The sequence below is a fragment of the Hyla sarda genome, chromosome 3, assembly GCF_029499605.1.
Source record: "Hyla sarda isolate aHylSar1 chromosome 3, aHylSar1.hap1, whole genome shotgun sequence".
NCBI classification, from domain to species: domain Eukaryota; kingdom Metazoa; phylum Chordata; class Amphibia; order Anura; family Hylidae; genus Hyla; species Hyla sarda.
In genome coordinates this window covers 161,842,926-161,865,260 of record NC_079191.1, presented here as the reverse complement: position 1 = coordinate 161,865,260, position 22,335 = coordinate 161,842,926, and the positions used below count along the sequence as shown (strand labels likewise).

The 22,335-nt window shown below is 39.6% G+C and overlaps 1 protein-coding gene across 1 annotated transcript in view; it reads right to left on the bottom strand.

The window, feature by feature from the left end:
* The window catches only part of LOC130360998 (probable cation-transporting ATPase 13A4), an 82,067-nt gene extending 60,004 nt beyond the window's left edge, over positions 1-22,063 (bottom strand). The window contains exons 1-15 of the mRNA XM_056563555.1: positions 22,037-22,063; positions 21,798-21,944; positions 17,327-17,397; positions 17,135-17,215; positions 16,342-16,411; positions 14,869-15,003; positions 12,570-12,642; positions 10,458-10,589; positions 9,277-9,447; positions 8,896-9,053; positions 5,464-5,652; positions 4,889-4,950; positions 2,777-2,927; positions 1,386-1,466; positions 466-622 (exon numbers count right to left, since the gene is read on the bottom strand). Of these exons, the coding sequence (XP_056419530.1) occupies positions 466-622; positions 1,386-1,466; positions 2,777-2,927; positions 4,889-4,950; positions 5,464-5,652; positions 8,896-9,053; positions 9,277-9,447; positions 10,458-10,589; positions 12,570-12,642; positions 14,869-15,003; positions 16,342-16,411; positions 17,135-17,215; positions 17,327-17,397; positions 21,798-21,944; positions 22,037-22,063 (1,705 nt within the window). The remainder of the gene's footprint in view (positions 1-465; positions 623-1,385; positions 1,467-2,776; positions 2,928-4,888; positions 4,951-5,463; positions 5,653-8,895; positions 9,054-9,276; positions 9,448-10,457; positions 10,590-12,569; positions 12,643-14,868; positions 15,004-16,341; positions 16,412-17,134; positions 17,216-17,326; positions 17,398-21,797; positions 21,945-22,036) is intronic.
* Positions 22,064-22,335: the final 272 nt, after the last annotated feature.

The window sequence follows — 22,335 nt, the reverse complement described above, 5'->3', positions numbered from 1 at the left end:
ATGTGTTATGCTTTGAAATCTATGCTACCTCCGAGCTATTATTGATTTAAGTAACAATATATGCTAATTCCCTAGCATATATTGTAGTTAATTTGGCATGAGATTAGGCCACACCTCCTTTTTCACTAAGCCTTGTCATTTGTTTTTAAAGTAAAGCAGTTGGCGTAAAATGACAGTCATATATATATTTTTTAAAACAGTGAGGCCTGTGCAGAAATTTGTGACTTTTCTATGTTACATGACCTATTTAGTGCCGCCATCAATTCCTTCAGATGTGACTTCATGCAAATGGCCCATATGTAGTCACTAGTTAACTATGTTTGGGACCTTTGACTGAATGGGGCTGTCAGTATGCCATGGTATACCTTGACATACCTTTTTGGCATGATGCAGACATATTCTTGTGATGTATCAGGTTTACACAGTGTAAACTTAACCTAAACTATGCAAGGTAAGTTATCTTACCACTTTCTTCCTTGCAAAACCTTATCACCATCTCAGGAGCTCCTTTCATAAATACAAAACGTGTATCCTGACCCACTTCTTGAGTAACTACAGACATTCTCTGAAGGCTTGAAGAAAATGGAAACTGGTGGACAATAGCTAGTCCATCTGGAGGACCCTAGAGAATAAACAAGTTTTCCAATAATATAAATACAATGTATTTTTTTCTACTCATATTATCCCTTAGTTTAAATAAAGTATGCAATGCCATAAGTTCTAAATATTTTTTGAATAATATTAAAATCCTTTAGTCTTTTTTTTTATTATTAGGTCATTCACATACATTAAAGGAGACTTTTAAAGTAACATGAAATCTGGACCTCATAGAGATAAATCATCCATTTGATATCCCACACCCTATGGGGGAGATTCATCAAAACTTCTGCTGAAGAAACATCGACCAGACCATAGCAACCAATAGCAACCAATCAGATTGCTTCTTTTATTTTTCAGAGGCCTTTTCAAAAATGAGAAAAGCAATCTGATTGGTTGCTATGGGCAACTGGTCAACTTTTCTTCAGCAGTGGTCTTGATGAATGAGCCTAAATAAAGGTTGATCTGTAAAAATTCCTGCCCCTCTGACATTTGAACATACATTTCTTTTACAGCAGCCACTGAAGCAGGTAATGCCGAAGTAGTAACACACAGCTAGTCACCATTCCGGCACCCATACCATATGTCTGCACCCAGATGATCAGATATTAATAGCCTATCCTGGCCATCAATGTGTGAAATCGGAAACCCCCTTTTGGGTGCCTTTTGGATAATTTTTCTATCACATATGCCATATCTGTGTTGGAATTGCTCGATATATATATACATATATATATATATATATATATATATATATATATATATATGGACTAGGAATTAAATCTCACCATAGTTTTTTCTTTCCCTGGCTTAACAATGAGGTAGGATGAAGACACTTCGTTATTTTCTGCTGTTGACTGTGCCACTTCCTGTAGAGAGTTTAATAAAATATATAATGTATTGTTTACTATATAAAACAGAAAGAATAATATATTTATTTACTATAATATATAGTGATTAAAATTATCTGTGTAAAATCAGTAGTCAGATGTAGACTGTGATCTCATGACAAAATTTTGTTGCTGTTTTTTTACAGTCTTGTCACAATTTTTAAGACAGTTAAAGCAGAACTACAATGTACTAACAAAATATTATTGTTCCGAGCAGCTTGAAACTCACATTAAAGGAAAACTGTCAGTAAACTCCCCCCGCACTAACCAGAGGTCCTGGCTCGTAGTGTGGGGGCCGCTGATCAATTTCCTGCCTACTATGCCCGGATCGGTCCCACCGTTCGCCCGTTGTGTTCTTTTTTGTGGATATGCAATGAGCTACAAACTGGCATGGGCAGGGTTACAGGTTACAAGGCACCTTCAGGCACTCTGACGTCAATGTCGCTCATCCGCCGCACCGCCTGGCTTATGAATATTAATCCCCTCCCTCCTCAGTGGAGTCCAGTACAGAGCGGGGAGGGGAGGAACAGTCAGAGGGAGGGGATGAATATTCATAAGCCGGGAGGTGCGGCAGAAGAGCGGCTCTGACGTCAGAGTGCCCGAAGGGGCCTTGTAACCCCACCCATAGGACATAGCACTGATCAGTATTATCGGTTATCTCCTGCTCTGGTTTGCTCAATCTCAGGCCAGAGCAGGAGACGCCGGGAGTGAAGGAGGCAGTTAAGGAGACCTCTGTCCGCCATTACAGATGATCAGATTGCCACGGCAGCGCTGTGGGCGATCCGATCATCTATTTTAACATGCACATTGCCGCAGATGCCGTGATCTGTACTGATCACAGCATCTGAGGGGTTAATGGCGGACATCCACGCAATCGCGGATGTCTGCCATTACCGGTGGGTCCCCTGCTGCTATCAACCTGCCGTGTATGACGCGAGCACCGCTCCAATGCTCACGGTCATACACAGGACATAAATGTACTTCCTGGTGCGCGAAGTACCGCCAAACTAGGACGTACATTTATGTCCGTGGTCGTTAAGGGGTTAAAAAAAAATATGCCTTTTTGAAAGAAACATCCAAAAATGCATGTTCTTTATAAATAATGTATAAATAATGCTGTTATGAAAGCTGTTTTTCCAGGCGGTGGATATACATAGTTTTTTTTAATAAAAGTATGAACATACCCTTATTCTCCTTACTCACTAGTCCATACCAGTTGTTACTGAATATTCTGTTAACAGAATATATTATTTATTGCTATAGATTTTCAATAATATTCTTGATCATACCCAGTGTGTAGCTTCAAACATCTTCAAATCCAATGGATCTCCTTGGATTGTTCCATCAATAGCAACCAATGAGTGGCAACTTGTCAATGCTCCAAGAAGTGGTCCCCAGGGCAAAGTATTATCAGATGTGAAGCTATGTACCTGCTGAAAACTAACAGTAAAAAAAAAAAATGTGTAAATTACTGCTCATCCACATAACATATGTATAAGACATGATATATATATATATATATATATATATATATATATATATATACACACACACATTAATTGGCAGGGTCTATTAATCTTATGTGAAATGATTTGTACATATTATGACTCTTTGTTTGACTAAATGTTTACTTCCTGCCCCACAGCATCTTGCAATGTCCTGTTATCACCAAAGTCAATCAGAGAAGTTGTTTTCTAATGAGTTTGTTATGAGGGGTACTCCAAGGATAGGGATAAGATGTCCCAGTGACCGCACCCCCCAACATCTGTGGTCTGGTACCGTGGCATTCTGAATATTTAAGTTCAGAACGCCGGCTGTGCTAGACTGCAGGCATTAGTAGTCATCCCGCCCCTCTGTCTATGGAGGGGACCTGGCGGCTGTGGTCACTCGTAATCTGGAACTGAGTGGAGTTTGCTCCGTGCGTGCAGATTACAGGGTACTGGAGGATCCCAGCGGCTAGACCCCCCCAAGATTAGACATATTTTTCCCTATGCTTTGGATAGGGAAAAGAGGTCTAGGAGCAGGGTGCTCCTTTAACTACTCTCTTGAAGAAACATCAAATGTGTTACCTGTTGGGTCTAGAGACAGACTCTTAAAACTATCTTCTCTGACTAAAAAAAGTTAAATGGAGATGTCCGGCATTTATTTGTAATAAGCCAGGTTGAACTTTACATTCAACAAAATATAAAGCAATACTCCCCTGCCTACTCTGGCTGCTTCAGGGCTCTCCGGGTACCGTCTGCTCACCTCTTCCTGGTGAACATCACTGGCTGCAGCAGTCACACTCCTCAGTCCGTGATTGGCTGAGCAAGCATTTTCTGTATGTAAAGGCAGGGACCAGAAACCAGTGAGCAACATTATATTTGAGGCTTTGCAGCCTCACTGGATAGGGCCGGTAAGTACTATTTTATTTTATTTTATTTTTTTAACATAGTCTGGCCCATTGAAGTACATAAATGCCTTGCAACTTCTTTATCATGGAAAAATAATTAGGTTGCTGATCTACAGATCAGTCTGTTTCCTGATAATTATCTGTATGCCTTATATTTGAGACAATTAAGATTAATGTGCATATTTGTATTTTTTACATGTAATGTCTTTTATGAGTGAAATATGGTTTTATGAGAGAAGATTAAAAAAAAAAAAAATTTTTGGTGAACCTGAAAGCTAGCTCATCATGTAACTTCATGGAATTTTGAGCACATCCTAAAATGTCAGATCTACACACAAACACTTGGTTCTCAAGTACAAGAGGTTGTCTCATCTGCACATCCCCTTCCCTAAATAAGGTCTGATGTTATAGGGAAATCTGCTCTGGGAGAACGGTGATATTACATGGTGCCAATTTGATTGTGGAGGTGTCCAGGTGTCACTTTTGGCCCTCCAAAGCCACAATTGTTTCTATAACCTTTTGAACCAGACTCTCTAATCAAATCACAGTATATATTACAGTTTACATAAAAATATGAATATAATCAAATATATTGTCAACCCTTTAATATACAATTAATAGTATGTTAGTTTAAAAAAATACACTTTTTAACACAAAACAGATATGCTAGTTTGTAGATTTCTTTTAATTTGAGTGAGGAGACTTTAATGTTCTTTCTACAGAAGAAATATATAATGTGGGGCATTAAAAACCTTTGAGGGCACCTAGTATTACATATAACAAGCCTTTGGTTTATGACAGTGTATGCTATAAAGTGAATTGCAGAGAAACTCAACGTATATCCTTTTTGAATGATTTTTATTGAAGAATTTTTCATTTATACACCAACATTATATAATAAATTAAATAACAGTGAACTCAATGTATATCCTAAGCCTATAATTATACGAAACTAAGCATGGTGACATATGGTGAAATATAAAAAGTGTACTTTAGTGATGGTACATACCTATTTCCATTGGAAGGAAGAACTCCCCATAAATCCAATCCATCTTCCGTCAAAGTTCCAGTCTATAGTAAGCACAAAACATTCATTAAAATTTTTTTTAAACAGAAAGATGGATATATAGATAGATCGATATCTTTTCTAAATCTTCATTTTGTGCACAAGCAAATTATTACACAAAAGCAATGTGAATTTTGGATAACAGTCTTTTGAAATAAGTAAAACGTAGGGTCCTTTTAGACAGGCCTATGAGAACAGAATAAAGAGTGTTGATCTCTGTGATCCGTGCTCATCTACAGTGCCTTTACACAGCTCGATGAACCATGCACAAACAATGTCTGGATTATGATTGCGGTCCATTAAATTAATCACTGTCAGCAGCATATCACCTGTTTACATAGGGGAATGTGTGGCCGATAGCAATAATTGAAATGGCTGAAAAAAATCCAGAAGTTGCTCATTGAATGGCTGATTGCTGGCCCTTTTACACGAGAGTACCTAAGAGTGATCATTTGCCAGATAATCAGCACATGTAAAAGGGTCTATATGTTATATGTGAGAAATGTAAATGTCCTTACCTTATCAAAGCATACAATGTTCAACCTGCCGCACACATTTATTCTTTGAGGACTGATGCAAAAAATTCCCTTCGTTTTGAGCCTCCGCTGTGCATACATAATACCTGTAGATAAGGCGGCTGACAATGCTGGAGGAACAGCCGTAGTGATAATGATCAGGGCTTTTATTAACACTTCAGTGGGAGACTCCTACAGTTTAAAAAGGACAATCATTGATCAGAAAGCATCATTTAAGTATAGAATTTGTTAAGAAAACTTTTTCCAAATGGTAAATGTGCAGGATTTCTTTGGCATAAGTAAATTTGTGCACAACCCTCCTGAAGCTAAACCGACAATTTCCATCAGGATTGGCAAACTTCCTAATGGAGGTGACTTGACCCTCTGTGGTAGATGAACAGGAAGAGCGGGATCTGTCATATTGAATTCTTACATGCCTGATCCTTTGTTCTCATGGGAAACAGCTGGCTAGGTCATGCATGTTCATAATTCAGGATAAATAATTGGTGGCTCAATTTAGAAGGTTAGTTATTTAATGTGTATAGCTGCCTTAAAGGGATTTTTTAAGTTAAACAGATTTGTAAATGACTTCTACAAAAAAAACAATCTTTACCCTTCCAGTACTTTTTATCAGCTGCATGCTAAAGAGGAAATTATTTTCTTTTTGAATTTCTTTTTTGACTTGTCCACAGTGCTCTCTGCTGACACCTGATGCCTGTATCAGGAAGTGTCCAAAGCAGGAGAAAATCCCCACTGCAAACCCATGCTGCTCTGGACAGTTCCTGACACGGACAGAGGTGTCAGCAGAGAGAACTGTGGACGAGACAAAAAAGAAATTAAAAAAGAAAATAATTTCCTCTGTAGCATACAGCTGCTAAAAAGTACTGGAAGGGTAATTTTATTTTATTTAATTTAAGTCATTTACAAATCTGTTTAACTTTCTGGCACCAGTTGATTAAAAAAAATAATTCCACCGTAGTACCTCTTTAAGGTACAATGGCTTGGGTTCGTAGAAAATATTTTTCTAAATATACTATGCTGCATTAAAATAAATGTCAGTATTGTATTTGGGATCTATAATTTTTTTTTTAGGATTTAACTATATATGTTACAGCTGTTTTAAATTTTTACATCACCCTTTCAGTACATTCAACAACTCAGCGATTAATTTACTAAAGTATAGAGCAGTGTTTCCCAACCAGGGTACCTCCAACTGTTGAATAACTATAATTCCCAGAATTTTTGGACAGCCAAAAGCTGTTTGGCTGGGAAATACTGGTAAAGAAAGTATAATATAATATAATAATCAAAGTTTGAGACTGCCGAAGCACACTGTGCATAAAGTAATCTGAGAAGCAGGCTTCCTTTTTACTTAAAAAAAAGGGAACATGGAATAGTTACATAGTTAATAAGGTTAAAGAAACACTAAAGTCCACCAATTTCAATCTAAATCCCATTTGGTCCCTACTCTGTTGATCCAGAGTAAGGGAAAAACCCTTATATAGCTAATGTCTATTGCCACATAAAAAAAGAAAAGAAAAAGAAAAGAAAAAAATCTCCTAATATCAGAATAAATCCCCGTATCAATGGTCTGTCTTTATAAATGTAGTCTCCATAACCTGTAATGTTATTACTCTCCACAAACGTGTCCAGGCCCCTTTTGAACTCTTTTATTGAGTTCACTATGACCAAATTCTCTAGGAGAGAGTTCCATAGTCTCACTGCTCTTACAGTAAAGAACCCCCGTCTGTGCTGGTGTAGAAACCTTCTTTCCTCTAAATGTAGAGGTTGCCCCCTTGTTATAGATACAGTACTGGGTATAAATAGATCATGAGAGAGATCTCTGTACTGCCCCTTGATATATTTATACATAGTTATTAGGTCACCACTAAGCTGTATATTTGTAAACTAAACAACCCTAATTCTGACAATATTTCTTGGCACTGTAGTCCACCCATTCCACTTATTACTTTTAATTATTACTTACAAGTTCTAAGCTCCACTATATCTTTCTTGTACACTGGTGCCAAGTACTGTACACAATATTTCATGTGTGGTCTGACTAGTGATTTGTACAGCAGTAGAATGATTTCCTTGTTGTGTACATCTATGCGCCGTTAAATGCCCCAATGATTTTTATTTGGCAGTAGCTGCCAGACACAGGTTGCTACAGTTAAATTTACTGTTAGCTAAAAGTCATTTTCCATGTCCGTTATTCCCAGTGTTTTCCAATTTAATACATACTCCCAGCCGGATTTTCCCTCCCCATGTGCATTACCTTACATTTAGCAGTGTTGAACCTCATCTGACACTTCTCAGCCCAAACCTCCAACCACTCCAGATCCATTTGTCACAGTGCACTGTCCTCTATTGTTTTAAAGACTATACAGAGCTTGGCATTATTTGCAAAGATTGATACTTTATTATTCAACCCCTGTACAAGGTCATTAATAAATATATTAAAGAGAAGAGGACCCAAAACTGACCCCTGTGGTACCCCGCTAGTAACAGTCAGTGTATGTACCATTAATAACCACCCTCTATTTCCTGTCACTTAGCCAGTTACTTACCCACTTACACACATTTTCCCCAAGGCCAAACATTCTTATTTTATGTACCAACCTTTTATGTGGCACAGTTTCAAATACTTAAAAAAAATCAAGATATACAACATTCACCCTGATCCAGTCTGGAGCCACCTCCTCATAAAAGCTGGTCATGTTAGTTTAACAATTCTGATCCCTCATAAACTCATGCTGATATTGAGTCCCTTTTTGAAATTTTGGCACCACATCTGCTATGCACCAATCCAGGGTAAAAGACCCTGTCACTAAGAGTCCATGCCATAAAAAGAAGAAATGGAATAGTTACATAGTTACAAAGTTCATAAGGTTGAAAAAAGACCATCCCGATTGTGTCCCTACTGTGTTTATCCAGAGAAAGGCAATAAACCTTTATTAGACTGAGGCTAATTGTCCCATACCAGGGTGGAATTCATTCCTGTCTTCAAATATAATAATCAAAATAAATCCCTGGATTAATATTGGGAAAACACTGGTATAAAAAGTATAATATTATAGTTTCTGACTGTTATTTAAATCCATGAATGATTTTACATGAATAAAAAGCCGTTCATTAAATATTAACTTTCCTAGCTCCTCTCTGACACATAGTGTACAATATGTGTGTGTGTATATATATATAAATATATATATATATATATATATATATATATATAGAGAGAGAGAGAGAGAGAGAGAGAGAGAGAGAGAGAGAGAGAGATAGATAGATAGATAGATAGATAGATAGATAGATAGATAGATAGATAGATAGATTTTTTGTTTGTAACATCACTTTCATGTCAGAATTTTTTAATGATCAATAATAAATTTCTCTGAAGAGCACAATATTGACTGGAGGAACTCTTATTCTTACCCCTTGTAGAACAAAGACAGCCACTGTGTAAATTGTTCCAATTACAGCAACACTTGCTAGGACCAAAAGAAACCTGAAGGCATCTCTGTATAGTTTAAAATTCATAGGTTTTGGATACAATATAGATCTAACCAAATCACCTTTGGCTGTATTAAATCCTGTGGATGAAAAGGAAATGCAGTTTTTGTTAGAATTTTTTCTTCCCCCCATATATTGTAACTTTCTTATTTATTACAGTGTAAATCTTGAAGAATACAATATTGAAAGAAATATGATAACTAGAATTAAAATCTTTTCAAGCCTCAAATAGTTCAGTGCATTAGCTTTAGAGTAGATTAACAATCTCTATGTATATTTACAACATTAGATTATTTTACTGACCAGTTCTAAGGACGACAGCCTTCACTTGCCCCTGGCCAGAGGATTTGGTCTGAATCACTTCTGTTCCACAAAAAAGTACATGTCTTTTGAAGTCTTCTCCACTGTGAACCTTCCATGGCATTGTATGATCATTGTGAGGAAGGGGTGTCTTAGAGACAGGAATACTTTCCCCTAGTAAAACAAATTACCACAATAATAATATCAACAAAGCATTCACATGCTTACTTTCCTAAATGCTTTTTAATAATACAATTCTCACTGTAGGATACATTAGCATGGACTTTATATGCCTGAAAACCAATTCTAAATCAATAATGTCTAAAGCAGAAGGCCATCACATTCCATAGGCGTTTTGTGCTATTCTTTATTATTGTCAAATATACAAAATCCCAGAAGGATAATTGACAAACCCCAATTGCAAGTCAATGGACACCTTCAGGAATAGTTAGTAACTGAAATGTATCCAGCACAGCTGTCATGCCTTTGCTGTAGGCAAAATCTATGATCCTAGTGAAAATATATCTTTAGTAAAATGATACATTTCAAAGTCTGAGGGTATTGTTCACACAGCAGAATGTCCGTGCAAAATTCCGCCGGAATTACATTGATTTCAATGGGATTCTTTTGCACTGTGTACATGGTGGAATCCACTGCAGATTTCTGCCTCAGAAATCCAGATTCTGGCATCTGCAAAAAGAATAGACCTGTCTATTCTTTTTGTGGATTCCGCTCAGAAACTGCACTTTTCCGAGAGCTCGTCGGCGGACATTCCACACGTTTTATGCCATGTGAACATGGCCTTAGGCTGATTTTATCCTGTATCTCACAGTTTCTGTTGGAGGAATATGTCACTGCATACTCAAATGTATCCATCAAATGTGTATCTGCTGTACAAGGTAGTTTACTTAGTGACATTTATCTTACCTAGGGTCCTGTTGTTAAACCAAAAAAAAGTATTTTGAAAAAAAAAAATTGTTTTACTTAATCCATCTAAAAAGAATAGCGCAGAAGTTCTCGCTGTTTAATGCTGGGCATATACCATCTTAATAGTGGCCAAAATGACTCTTTTGGTCTCTATCTGGGGCCTTTTCTGGCTTGTATAGTAAGCATGCACTGTAAAATTAGCCTTATTTAGATAATTTTATGTTTCAGTACTTGGGTTCTCTCAGGAAATAGGATACCTGTCAGCATGCTTTCATTCACAATGCATCCTCCACTTATGAGTATAGCATCACATGGAAGGAAAAACTTCTTCCCAGTAAGTACAATGACATCGCCTGGTACCAAGCATCGGGATTCCACTTCTTTACACTCTGCAAAAGGAATCAATTGGAAAATTCACAAGAATTATAGCAATATTGGGCCTCATTTACTAAGAGTGTCGGGTTTTTACTAGTGGGAAATGTTGTTTCAGACTTGCAGGATTCCTCTCTATTTACTATTGGGAAAAGTCAGGAAAATTTTCTGACCAGCTTTTCTAGGTGGAAATTTCCAGCCATTTATCCATAGGATTTTCTGTGAATTCAATAGTAAATCGGTCGGGTTGTGAAATCACGCCCCCTTTTTGAGTTGTCCACTCCCCCTTTGTGACAAACCACACCCCTTTTTTCGGCTTTTCACAGTGCAATGTCGGGTTTTTCGGATTTTCCAGGCGCACACTGTTGCACACTGGTGCAGACTGGCGCGTACATGTCGAAGACACTCTGCGCCAAAATAACCAGACAAAAACTGGTCAGTTTCAGATTAGTAAATGAGGCCCACTATCTTCACTTTATCCTACAAAATATTGGCCCTCATTTACTAACAGCATTCCCACTCTTTTTGTCGGGTTGTGCGCCTAAATTCTGTGTAAATTCTGAATGTACGACAGAAAATCACCTGAATCAGAAACACTCAGAGTGAAAAAAAATAAATAAAACTACAAAACGGGCGTGGTTTTCTGGAAAAGAGGTGTGTTCCCTACGTTTCATCCAAAATCCTTTGTCTTTTCTGAAAACCACTCTGAAAATCATGTGTATTTTCTGGGAAGAAAACCCTACACTTTAAAGCATGTATAAAGTTTCCGAAAGTGGAGTAAATTAGTAAATACCATGGGAAAAAAAGGCCGGCACAGCAAAAAACACAACAAAACCTACACTCCACTCTTAGTAAAGCAGAGCCATTGTGTTTAAATAGTTGCTAAACTTTTATTGACCATCACACAATAATAGCAAGCTTTGTCTATGCTAAACAATATATTTTTAACTTTTAAAGTACATCTCTCACCATAATAGGAGACTGGTAATGCCTTTACTTTGTCTGTCCATGTCTTTATGGGGTGTTAAAGGGGTACTCCACTGGCCAGCATTTGAAACATTTAGTTCCAAGTGCTGTGTGTGCAATGCGGGGGTTGGTCATGCCCCCTCATGATGTCAGGCCACGCCTCCTCAATGCAAGTCTATGGGAGGGGGCTTGGTGGCTGCCGCACTCCCTCCCATAGACTTTCATTGAGGGGCCGTGGTCTGACATCACGAGGAGGCGTGCACGACCCCCGCATCCCGCACACAGAGTTTGGAACTAAAGTAGAGTACCCCTTTAAAGTGTCGAAGCAGCATGCCTGAAGGACTGGATCATCTCACCGCTGGGCTGTGCATGGAAAAATAAACACATGGACAGCCAGGGTAAGGGTATTACTAGTATGCTTTTGTTGATAGCGGTTTGACTTTCTTTGTGACAATTGCACTTCAATGATATATAGACTATAAACAATTCAAACATTTTACTGTACATATAATGTCAATGCTAAAAGTATTATTCTTTAACATATTATAGCTGTGCCATGGGCACCTAATTATATTTTAAAAATGTATAACTTCACATGTGGGTGAGCAACCATGTCTTCCTTTCTAAACTTGTTGTACATAGATAAGTAACATGGCTTTTGTGTATGGAGCCTAAGAAATTGTAAAATAAATAAAATTTAAATGTAACAGCCTAAAGAAAATGTCAGCTCATTAATGTATGTACAGCAGTATTTTTATTTTATTTTACTATAAATGTACTTTAAATTAATTGTACTATAAATTACTCTTTCTGTGAGATCATGGTGTGTGCTGTACACTTGGTGTCACTATATTGACATTAGGTATGTATTTTTGCCCTTTATAACCCTTTATAATAAGTGTACATTTTCTAAAACAAAAGATTTTCATACATGCCGAATTATACTCAAATATATACAACTGACAAGTATTTTTCATGTCTTGCCCATTTTATTTCAAATCTATGAATCTGTATCTCTTAAAAGAGCATACCTCCATTTTTTTGCCGTATCGTCACCTTTATACTGTTGTTAGATTCCACCAGGTTGTGAAGCTTTACAGATTCCTTTGGATAAAATGAATTAGTTATAGTTTGATTTAAAAACATAGACATTTGTTATATACAGGACATAATGCATTCTATGAAAGTTAAATAAATTTAAAAAGATGCCTGCATTGTGGAGGAAGAAAAACACGAACAGCCTGCACTGTGGAGGAAAGTGCTGCGGGGGGCATGATGAGGTAAGCATATTTTTTTTTTCTTCACCATGGTATCTTGAGGAGCTGGTTGGGGGGGGGGGGGGGGTTGCAGCTTGCTACCTAACCAACATAGCTACTTAATTGGCTATCTAACCAACATAGCTACTTATCTGGCTACCTAACCAACATAGCTATTTACCTGGCTACCTAACCAACATAGCTACCTACTATCTGGCTACCTACCTAGATATCTACCTAGCTACCTACTTATTTGTATACTTACCTATGTACATATCTAGCTGGCTACCTACCTACCTACTTACCTAGCTACCTACCTATCTACATGCCTACTTACTTACACACCTGCATAGCTACCTACTTATTTACCTATCTACTTGGCTACCTATTTAGCTAGCCAGCTACCCTCCTAATGATATGTATGCCTCTGCCATTGACAGCAATGCAGTTTGTGTGGAATCCCAAACATATTCAAATGGGGGTAACTCCCTGCTGGCTCCTTCACATCTGGCTAGCCTCAAATAGTAGGTATTTTCCTATTTGTGCTAGTAACTTTTGAGTCATTTTCCTAAACATATCTCATTTTTGTCCGTAGTCTGGAATTTCTGTATCGAGCTTAAATTTACATCTAATTATGGGAAAAGGTTAATATAAATTATAAATATAACATATACATTTTTTTTATAGTTGTGGTGCTATTCACAGTAGCTCTATTATTTCTCATGTTTGAAATTTGCTTTTCTTATAGCATAATGTATTATAACCCATTTTCCCATCAAAAGTAAACCATGTTCCCTTACCTGAGTAAAGTTTCTTGGAATACCTTTAGAAGCTTAATAAAAGGGAAACTAGGTTTACTGTGCAATGAACTCAGGAGCTGGCTCCATCATGTATGCCACGATATGCCTACTGAAGATTAGCCAGCGGCGCATGTGCTCTGGAAAAACCCTAGACTACTCAAGTGGCTACAGGCTCTTACATCACCAGGATGTGACAGTGAAGAATAATAAATATGGAAAAGATGGTCAGGCATAGCATGGCATACTCCTTTTTTACTCCTGTTTACCCACATTATAACCCAGTATATTGAGTTTAGTGTGGGTGAACAGCCTGTCAGTTTCTCTTTAAAGGGAATCTATAAATTATTATTTTTTAATTATTAAAACCAGATCCATATGTTTTTAATATTTAGTTATAGATTTTTTTTATTTTTTATATCTGCTCAGGATTATATGGGCATCAAACTTGACTGAGCTCCTGTTCACAGTTTTCAAAGATGTACTTTACTGCAACCACATGAACAATAGGGACCTATTGTCTGGAATGATTCATTGATTTTTCTGGGCATGTACCATGACCTGTGAAGGGGGAGGGGTGATCTGTGACCATCACCTATTGTCAAAGATGCAGTCTTGTGTTACCTATACATTGGTGTCACCTTTCACTGTAATTCTACCTTTGATGATAATGAGGAAACTGCAGAACAGTTCTTTCTACAGAACAGAAAGTGTCCAAATATTATTAGGCCTAGTAGTCAGAGTAAAAATTGGAAAATGTTAGCACTTTTTTAAAAAATATGTAGTGACATGGAAAATAAAACTCCAAAAAATTCTTTAAAAATATTTTGAACAGAAAAACTTGATTTAAAGGGGTAGTCCAGGGAACTTAACTTAGAGGATAAGTGTCTGGTTGTGGGGTTTGACTACTGGGACCCACTGCAATCTCCTGTACAGGGTCTGGTTACACACCTGTCCTTGAAGAACTCCAGCCCCACCTCCTGAAGCCATCAGGAGTGACGGCCTGCTCAGCCAATCATTTTCTGAGATGAGATTCTATCTCAGCCAGTGATTCACTGAGTGGGCTTTCACTCTAAGAGTGGGGGCCAGAGTGCACAGGATTTTGGTAAGTTCAGCACCCAAGTCAGGCCCTGTACAGGAGATTATGGGGGTTCCCAACGGTCCGACCCCACATGAGATGGATAGGGTAAAAGTTTTGTTCCACTTTAAACAAGTCATTTTCTGTTAATACATTTTAGAACACGATTATTCACATGGTTATTAATGATGTTACCTACCTTTCTGAGATCATGTACTGTAAAAATGATGGATGCAAGACTCATTATAATAACAGCAATGGAATATGCAATGAAGCCTACAGCTAACCAAAGAGCCAAACTACACATCTCAAAGGCATAGAAAGGGTTTAAAACCTGTAAGAAATTGGGGACAAGGAAATCATTAGTACTTGTATCATGAGTCTCAAATGGGCACTGTTAGATATATATTTTCTAATATACATCTTCAAACTTTCTTTGAAAATCCCACCACTAAGGTTCCCCTACCTCCTGGGACACTGATGAGCCCCATAGCAGCATGAGCATGTCCAAGGGTCATGAACAAGAGATGGCTGATGGACAAGGCATTAAAAGGAACACAGCATGCAGCAACATTGTTGTATCACAGAGTTTTACCTAAAAAGTTCCTCCTGCTGTTGCAAAACTAAAACTCCAAGCATGCCTGGACAGTCAAAGGATGTCTGGGCATGCTGGGAGTTGTAGTTTTGCAAAAGCTGTAGGCACACAGCTGAAGGCAACACAGCTGCAAAAAAAGAGTTATCCAAACACTGCACCTCCAACCATTCCCAAAAAAGTCCCAACAGTACAGGACTGCCTAAGGATGACTCTTTTTATGCACTATTATGTACATTCTCTGGTTAAATGAAAGGTTTCACTGTGAAGTGCAATTGGTCCAGCTAAAAAACAAGCCATCAATTGGCTCTGTGGATATAAAAATAAAAGAGCTATTTTTCTTAAAATGCAAGTGGAAAAAAATGGCTTTAAGGCCAAAATGGCTATATCCTTATGGGTAAAAAGCATTAGAGCATGACTGGGGATTTAAAATACAAAGAAAATGTGGCTATTTGGTGGCTGTTATGTGCTTTTTTGTGGTTATTGTCAGTACAGAGCAGAGTGCTCGCTGGCCTTTGTCATGGGATAAGGTTTCTCGTTAAAGCAAATAGGTAGTATCACAGTAAACTCTTTGCCTTCTGCTAGAAAGCTACTCTGCGTATCCTGCATCTTGTTACTATATAGCCAAGACCATGGTGCTGACAAAGCTAAATAAACCTGGGGTATTATATATATATATATATATATATATATATATATTTTTTTTTTTTTTTTTTTTTTTTCTGGTATAATGTGATTTATTGGGCGAACATTCCTTAACATTTTTTTAGAGCTCTAGCCCATGCTTCTACTGAGATTTTCCCTAACTCCCTCTCCCGCTTCCCTTTAATAACCCCCTGAAATGTTTCCATTCCAAGGATTTTAAAGATTTTGGATAGCAGTTTTGAGACCATCGGACGCCTAATAAATGCTATGACCTGGCACGTCTGTATCTTCCTATACTCCCCCTTTTCTGTATTTCTGTGTGCATTACTAATTTGCAAAAGCTTTCAGACATTTAGTTATTTGTTATTGCTGTTAATTATTGTGTTGTTTTTGAATACTGTATATTTAATAACAACAGATGATAAAAAATAATACCTCTTTGAACAGTAATTTCCAGATAGGCTCAATATCAACTTCAATAGCATTGGGGCCACAAATAGACCGTCTATAGAGATAAATAAGATTAATTATAAATTATAGTAATAATTAAACAATGTCATATTCAGTGTAATTCACACAAGGAAAATATTTAATTTTTTTTTTAAATACACAATTAAAGAAAATGTACAGATATTTTGTTATTTCCACTTTTTCATCAAGGTTTACGGAAAGGACATATTCTCATAGAAAGGTCATTATTCCAAGGAGAAGAAGGACAAGTTTCCTTTTAGCCATGAACACGAGTTCTTCAATTTCCAATAGGAAACAAAAGCCTCTTTCTTATGATTCAATACTCTATTACCTAATGTTCCCTTCTTACTATTGTATATATTTTCCCATAAAATGGAAAGAAACATATAAACCTTACTCGATAAGACTGTTTGAAAACTTATAGAGGACAATATATCAAACCCTGCCCAGAGGAAAAGTTACTGAGTTGCCCATAGCAACTAATCAGATCGCTTCTTTCATTTTTGAAAAGACCTCTGAAAAAAGAAAGAAGCGATCTGATTGGTTGCTATGGGCAACTCAGCAACTTTTCCTCTGGATAGGTTTTGATAACTCTCCCCCACACTGTTTATACTTGTATCTCGGTGCACGTAATATCTTATATTGTACATAATTAGTAATAATAATTATCATTCATCATCGTTTTCACTCCTGTCTCATATCAAAAAAATATTTTGTTTTCTGTATATACAGCACATGCATAAAAATATATGGTTACCTGATGCTCTGCTCTCCACTTGTTAACCCAGAAGCAAATTTTGTATGAATTTCATAACAGGTAAGGTTGTCCTCAAGAACCCTACAGTAAAAGTACATGGTTTGTAAAGTTGAGAGACATAGACTAGACAATTTGTATATTACTGTAGTATGTAATTTGGTTGTATTGAGGACCTGTCTGAATTTTACTCACCCTGCTCTGCGAAACTGTTGTTCCTCTTCATCAAAGACATAGCATATTTTTTGGACTTTGATCAACTTAACCTGTGAAAGTCAATAAAAAATAATTTAAGCCCTCTCTGAGTCACCACAGGATTATTTGTGATCCAACTGATTAATATATTTAGCTATTACTGATACAAAGTGGCCTGAAGTTGTCAGAAAAATCCTACGAGTCCATTTGTTTTACGCAAAAATAAATAACTAAATATGGTGGTACGCTACAGCAGGTACATCCTGAAGCAGCTCTGTAGCTGTGTCACATTTGCCAGTCCATTTGCACCGTGTTGAGATGTATGGTACATGTTATGCTTTAATTCCAAACTAGAATTCCACTTAGAGGCATGCCCTGTTACAAAATACATGTTGTGTACATTGACTGTGTCTCTGTGATACATATACATATACACTTTTGGATAGTTAAAGTGCTATTGGAAAAGACACAGGGAGTAATGTACTAGCCCATTTCTTTTGTTAGGCTTCATTAGTGAAATGTTAGTATAAAGTGAAAAAAAAAAACACTCAATGTGATATATATTTAAAACATTTGCAGATATTTTGATAAGTTTGCCTCTTTTTGAACTGGGTGCAATTTAATGTAACAGATTTGTAAAACTGATGAATGGTGTAGTACTAAATTGGTACAACGTGGCAATTAATGCAATGTGAAGCCTTGCAAAGAAACACGGTATTGGAGGCTTTCACTGGTATACTTTAGTAAATTCCACTTGGGTCTTTTTAACAACATTTAGGTAATACACTGTTGTTTTAATATGTCCATAGACAAATGCTGGCCATAGAGCATTTTTATAATCAGTAACAATATTTATGTTGTCCCAGAGTTAGCTTATGGTACTGTGCTATGTTCACTATGTAACCCCAATAGCGGTTGCTCAAAGGGGGCTGAGGGGCATATGCTGGTCCCATAGGTGAGACCTGAATCTAGGAGACATTTACAGCATATCCTGCATATGGGAATACATCTTTAATGTTTGGATCATAGCATTTTCTTTACTGATGTCAGAAAGAAAGGAATAGTTGCTTGGAGCAATGCAAATATACTATTGATGGGGAAATTCAAAGGGGTGTGGCTAGGCTTTTTGTGGTATTGACACCATATTTTCAAAGGTTTAGCACAAGTTTCTCACGCACAAAAGTGTCCCAATTAATACCAAAAATACCTTTTATTTAATAATGTGTTATTTGCCACAAGTTTTCAAAAGACCAAACACACTTCTGAAAATGAGGCATAGTTGACACTCTTTGAGGCGCAAAAAAAGTGCCTTAATAACACTAATAAGCCTTTATTCCCCCAATACTTCCTTGAGAATAACCATTCATATTATGGGTAATTGTTACGCCGAGCGCTCCGGGTCCCTGCTCCTCCCTGGAGCGCTCGCGGCGTTCCTCTCTCTGCAGCGCCCCGGTCAGACCCGCTGACCGGGAGCGCTGCACTGACATTGCCGGCGGAGATGCGATTCGCATAGCGGGACGCGCGCCAGTTCTTAGGGCGCGCGCGCGCCAGTTCTCTAAGATTTAAAGGGCCAGTGCACCAATGATTGGTGCCTGGCCCAATCAGCCTAATTAGCTTCCACCTGCTCCCTGTCCATATTACCTCACTTCCCCTGCACTTCCTTGCCGGATCTTGTTGCCTTGTGCCAGTGAAAGCGTTTAGTGTTGTCCAAAGCCTGTGTTCCAGATCTCCTGCTATCCTCTTTGACTACGAACCTTGCCGCCTGCCCCGACCTTCTGCTACATCTGATCTTGCCTCTGCCTAGTCCTTCTGTTCCACGCCTTCTCAGAAGTCAGCGAGGTTGAGCCGTTGCCGGTGGATACGACCTGGTCGCTACCGCCGCAGCAAGACCATCCCGCTTTGCGGCGGGGTCTGGTGAAAACCAGAAGCAACCCTAGAACCGGTCCACCGACACAGTCCACGCCAATCCCTCGCTGACACAGAGGATACACATCCAGCTAGCCGAATCATAACAGTAGATCCGGCCATGGATTCCGCTGAGGTGCGCTGCCAAGTCTCGCTGACCTACCCACGGTGGTCGCCCAGCAATCGCAGCAAATTGCCCAACACGGACAGCAGCTTTCGCAGTTGACCGCCACGTTACAGCAACTTCTGCCACTGCTACAGCAGCAACCATCTCCTACGCCAGCTCCTGCACCTCCTCCGCAGCGAGTGGCCGCTCCTAGCCTCCGCTTGTCCCTGCCGGACAAATTTGATGGGGACTTTAGACTCTGCCATGGCTTCTTGTCTCAATGTTCCCTACATATGGAGATGTTGTCGGACCAATTTCCTACAGAACGGTCTAAGGTGGCGTTCGTAGTGAGTCTTCTGTCTGGAAAGGCCTTGTCTTGGGCCACATCGCTCTAAGACCGCAATGATCCTGCCACAGCCACAGTCCAGTCCTTCTTCGCTGAAGTCCGTAGTGTCTTCGAGGAACCAGCCCGAGCTTCTTCTGCCGAGACTGCCCTGCTGAACCTGGTCCAGGGTAATTCTTCAGTAGGCGAGTACGCCATCCAATTTCGTACTCTCGCTTCCGAATTATCTTGGAATAACGAGGCTCTCTGCGCGACCTTTAAAAAAGGCCTATCCAGTAACATTAAGGATGTGCTGGCCGCACGAGAGATTCCTGCCAACCTGCAAGAACTTATCCATTTGGCCACCCGCATTGACATGCGTTTTTCTGAAAGACACCAGGAGCTCCGCCAGGAAAAAGACCTTGATCTCTGGGCACCTCTCCCACAGTATCCTTTGCAATCTACCCCTGTGCCTCCCGCCGAGGAGGCTATGCAAGTGGATCGGTCTCGCCTGACCCATGAAGAGAGGACTCGCCGTAGGGAAAAAAATCTATGTCTGTACTGCGCTAGTACCGAACATTTCTTGGTGGATTGCCCTATTCGTCCTCTACATCTAGGAAACGCCCGCACGCACCCAGCCCACGTGGGTGTGGCGTCTCTTGGTACGAAGTCTGCTTCTCCACGTCTCACTGTGCCCATGCGGAGTTCTCCTTCTGCCAACTCCTCCTTCTCTGCCGTGGCCTTCTTGGACTCTGGTTCTTCTGGAAATTTTATTCTGGCCTCTTTGGTGAATAGGTTCTGCATCCCGGTGACCCATCTAGTCAAGCCGCTCTACATTTCTTCGGTCAACGGAGTGAAGTTGGACTGCACTGTGCGTTACCGCACAGAACCCCTGCTCATGAGCATTGGACGGCATCACGAAAAAATTGAACTTTTTGTTTTGCCCAACTGCACCTCTGAAGTCCTCCTTGGTCTGCCATGGCTCCAACGCCACTCTCCTACCCTTGATTAGACCACCGGGGAGATCAAGAGCTGGGGTGCTTCTTGCCATAAAAAATGCCTCACGTCTGCTCCCAGTCCCGTCAGTCAAACCTCAGTGTCTCCTCCTCATAGCCCCCGTCCTGGTAACACTTTGCCCCGTGCCAAGCTTCACCCTCTCCCCCCCCCTCCCCACTCCCACGCCTTCTGGTTTGCCCGCTGTTGATGAGGTTTCCCGGGACTTCTCCACCATCTGGAAAGAGACTCAAAAATCCCTCATACAGGCCTCATCCCGGATGAAGAAACATCCCGACAAAAAGAGGGGGAGACCTAAGGGGGGGGGTACTGTTACGCCAAGCGCTTCGGGTCCCTGCTCCTCCCCGGAGCGCTCGCGGCGTTCCTCTCTCTGCAGCGCCCCGGTCAGACCCGCTGACCGGGAGCGCTGCACTGACATTGCCGGCGGGGATGTGATTCGCATAGCGGGACGCGCCCGCTCGCAAATCGCATCCCAAGTCACTCACCTGTCCCGGTCCCCGGCTGTCAGGTCCTGGCGCGCGCGGCTCCGCTCCTTAGGGTGCGCGCGCGCAAGCTCTCTGAGATTTAAAGGGCCAGTGCACCAATGATTGGTGCCTGGCCCAATCAGCCTAATTAGCTTCCACCTGCTCCCTGTCCATATTACCTCACTTCCCCTGCACTTCCTTGCCGGATCTTGTTGCCTTGTGCCAGTGAAAGCGTTTAGTGTTGTCCAAAGCCTGTGTTCCAGATCTCCTGCTATCCTCTTTGACTACGAACCTTGCCGCCTTCCCCGACCTTCTGCTACGTCTGACCTTGCCTCTGCCTAGTCCTTCTGTCCCACGCCCTCTCAGCAGTCAGCAAGGTTGAGCCGTTGCCGGTGGATACGACCTGGTTGCTACCGCCGCAGCAAGACCATCCCGCTTTGCGGCGGGCTCTGGTGAAAACCAGTAGCAACCCTAGAACCGGTCCACCGACACGGTCCACGCCAATCCCTCGCTGACACAGAGGATCCACATCCAGCTAGCCGAATCATAACAGTAATATTCACATAATATTTCAATACCAACATTATATTATATATTATTTATTTAAACATTTCATGGGCTAATAGTAATAAATAAAATAACTCGTATAGAATATGTTACCTTCAGATCTGTCTTTCGAATGGCTTTGTTAATGATAGACTTGCCATCAGCAATAAGGGGCTGTGCAGATGTTGTATTCAGCGATATGTTCAGGTTCAGAAGTTGAATCCATGTTACCTTCTTCCTAGAATATTTTTCAAATTCATCCTGTGTTTTGAAAAAACAATTGATGTATGAAAAAAATTAAAACCATGTATTTCAAGAATATTTGCTAAGGGTTTGTGGACATGGGCAAAAACCTTGCCCAGTTGCTGTTCTGTCCTCATGTCTGAACCACAGTCTGCATGGATCTGGGGGGGGATCTGCTGTCATGAAGTTCCTATTCAGTGATATTTGTTTCTTCTCTCATGTAATTTGTCTATATGACTATTTTTAATCATCGATATAAACAGTACTTACTGTTGTTTTCAGCAAGATAGTGTCAGCATCTTGTAAGTTGTATGGAATACAATGAGCCCATACATGCCATTCAGGCTTCCAATAGAATATCAACCAAAGAAAGCCAAAAGTAAATATATATCCAAGAACACAGAGGAAT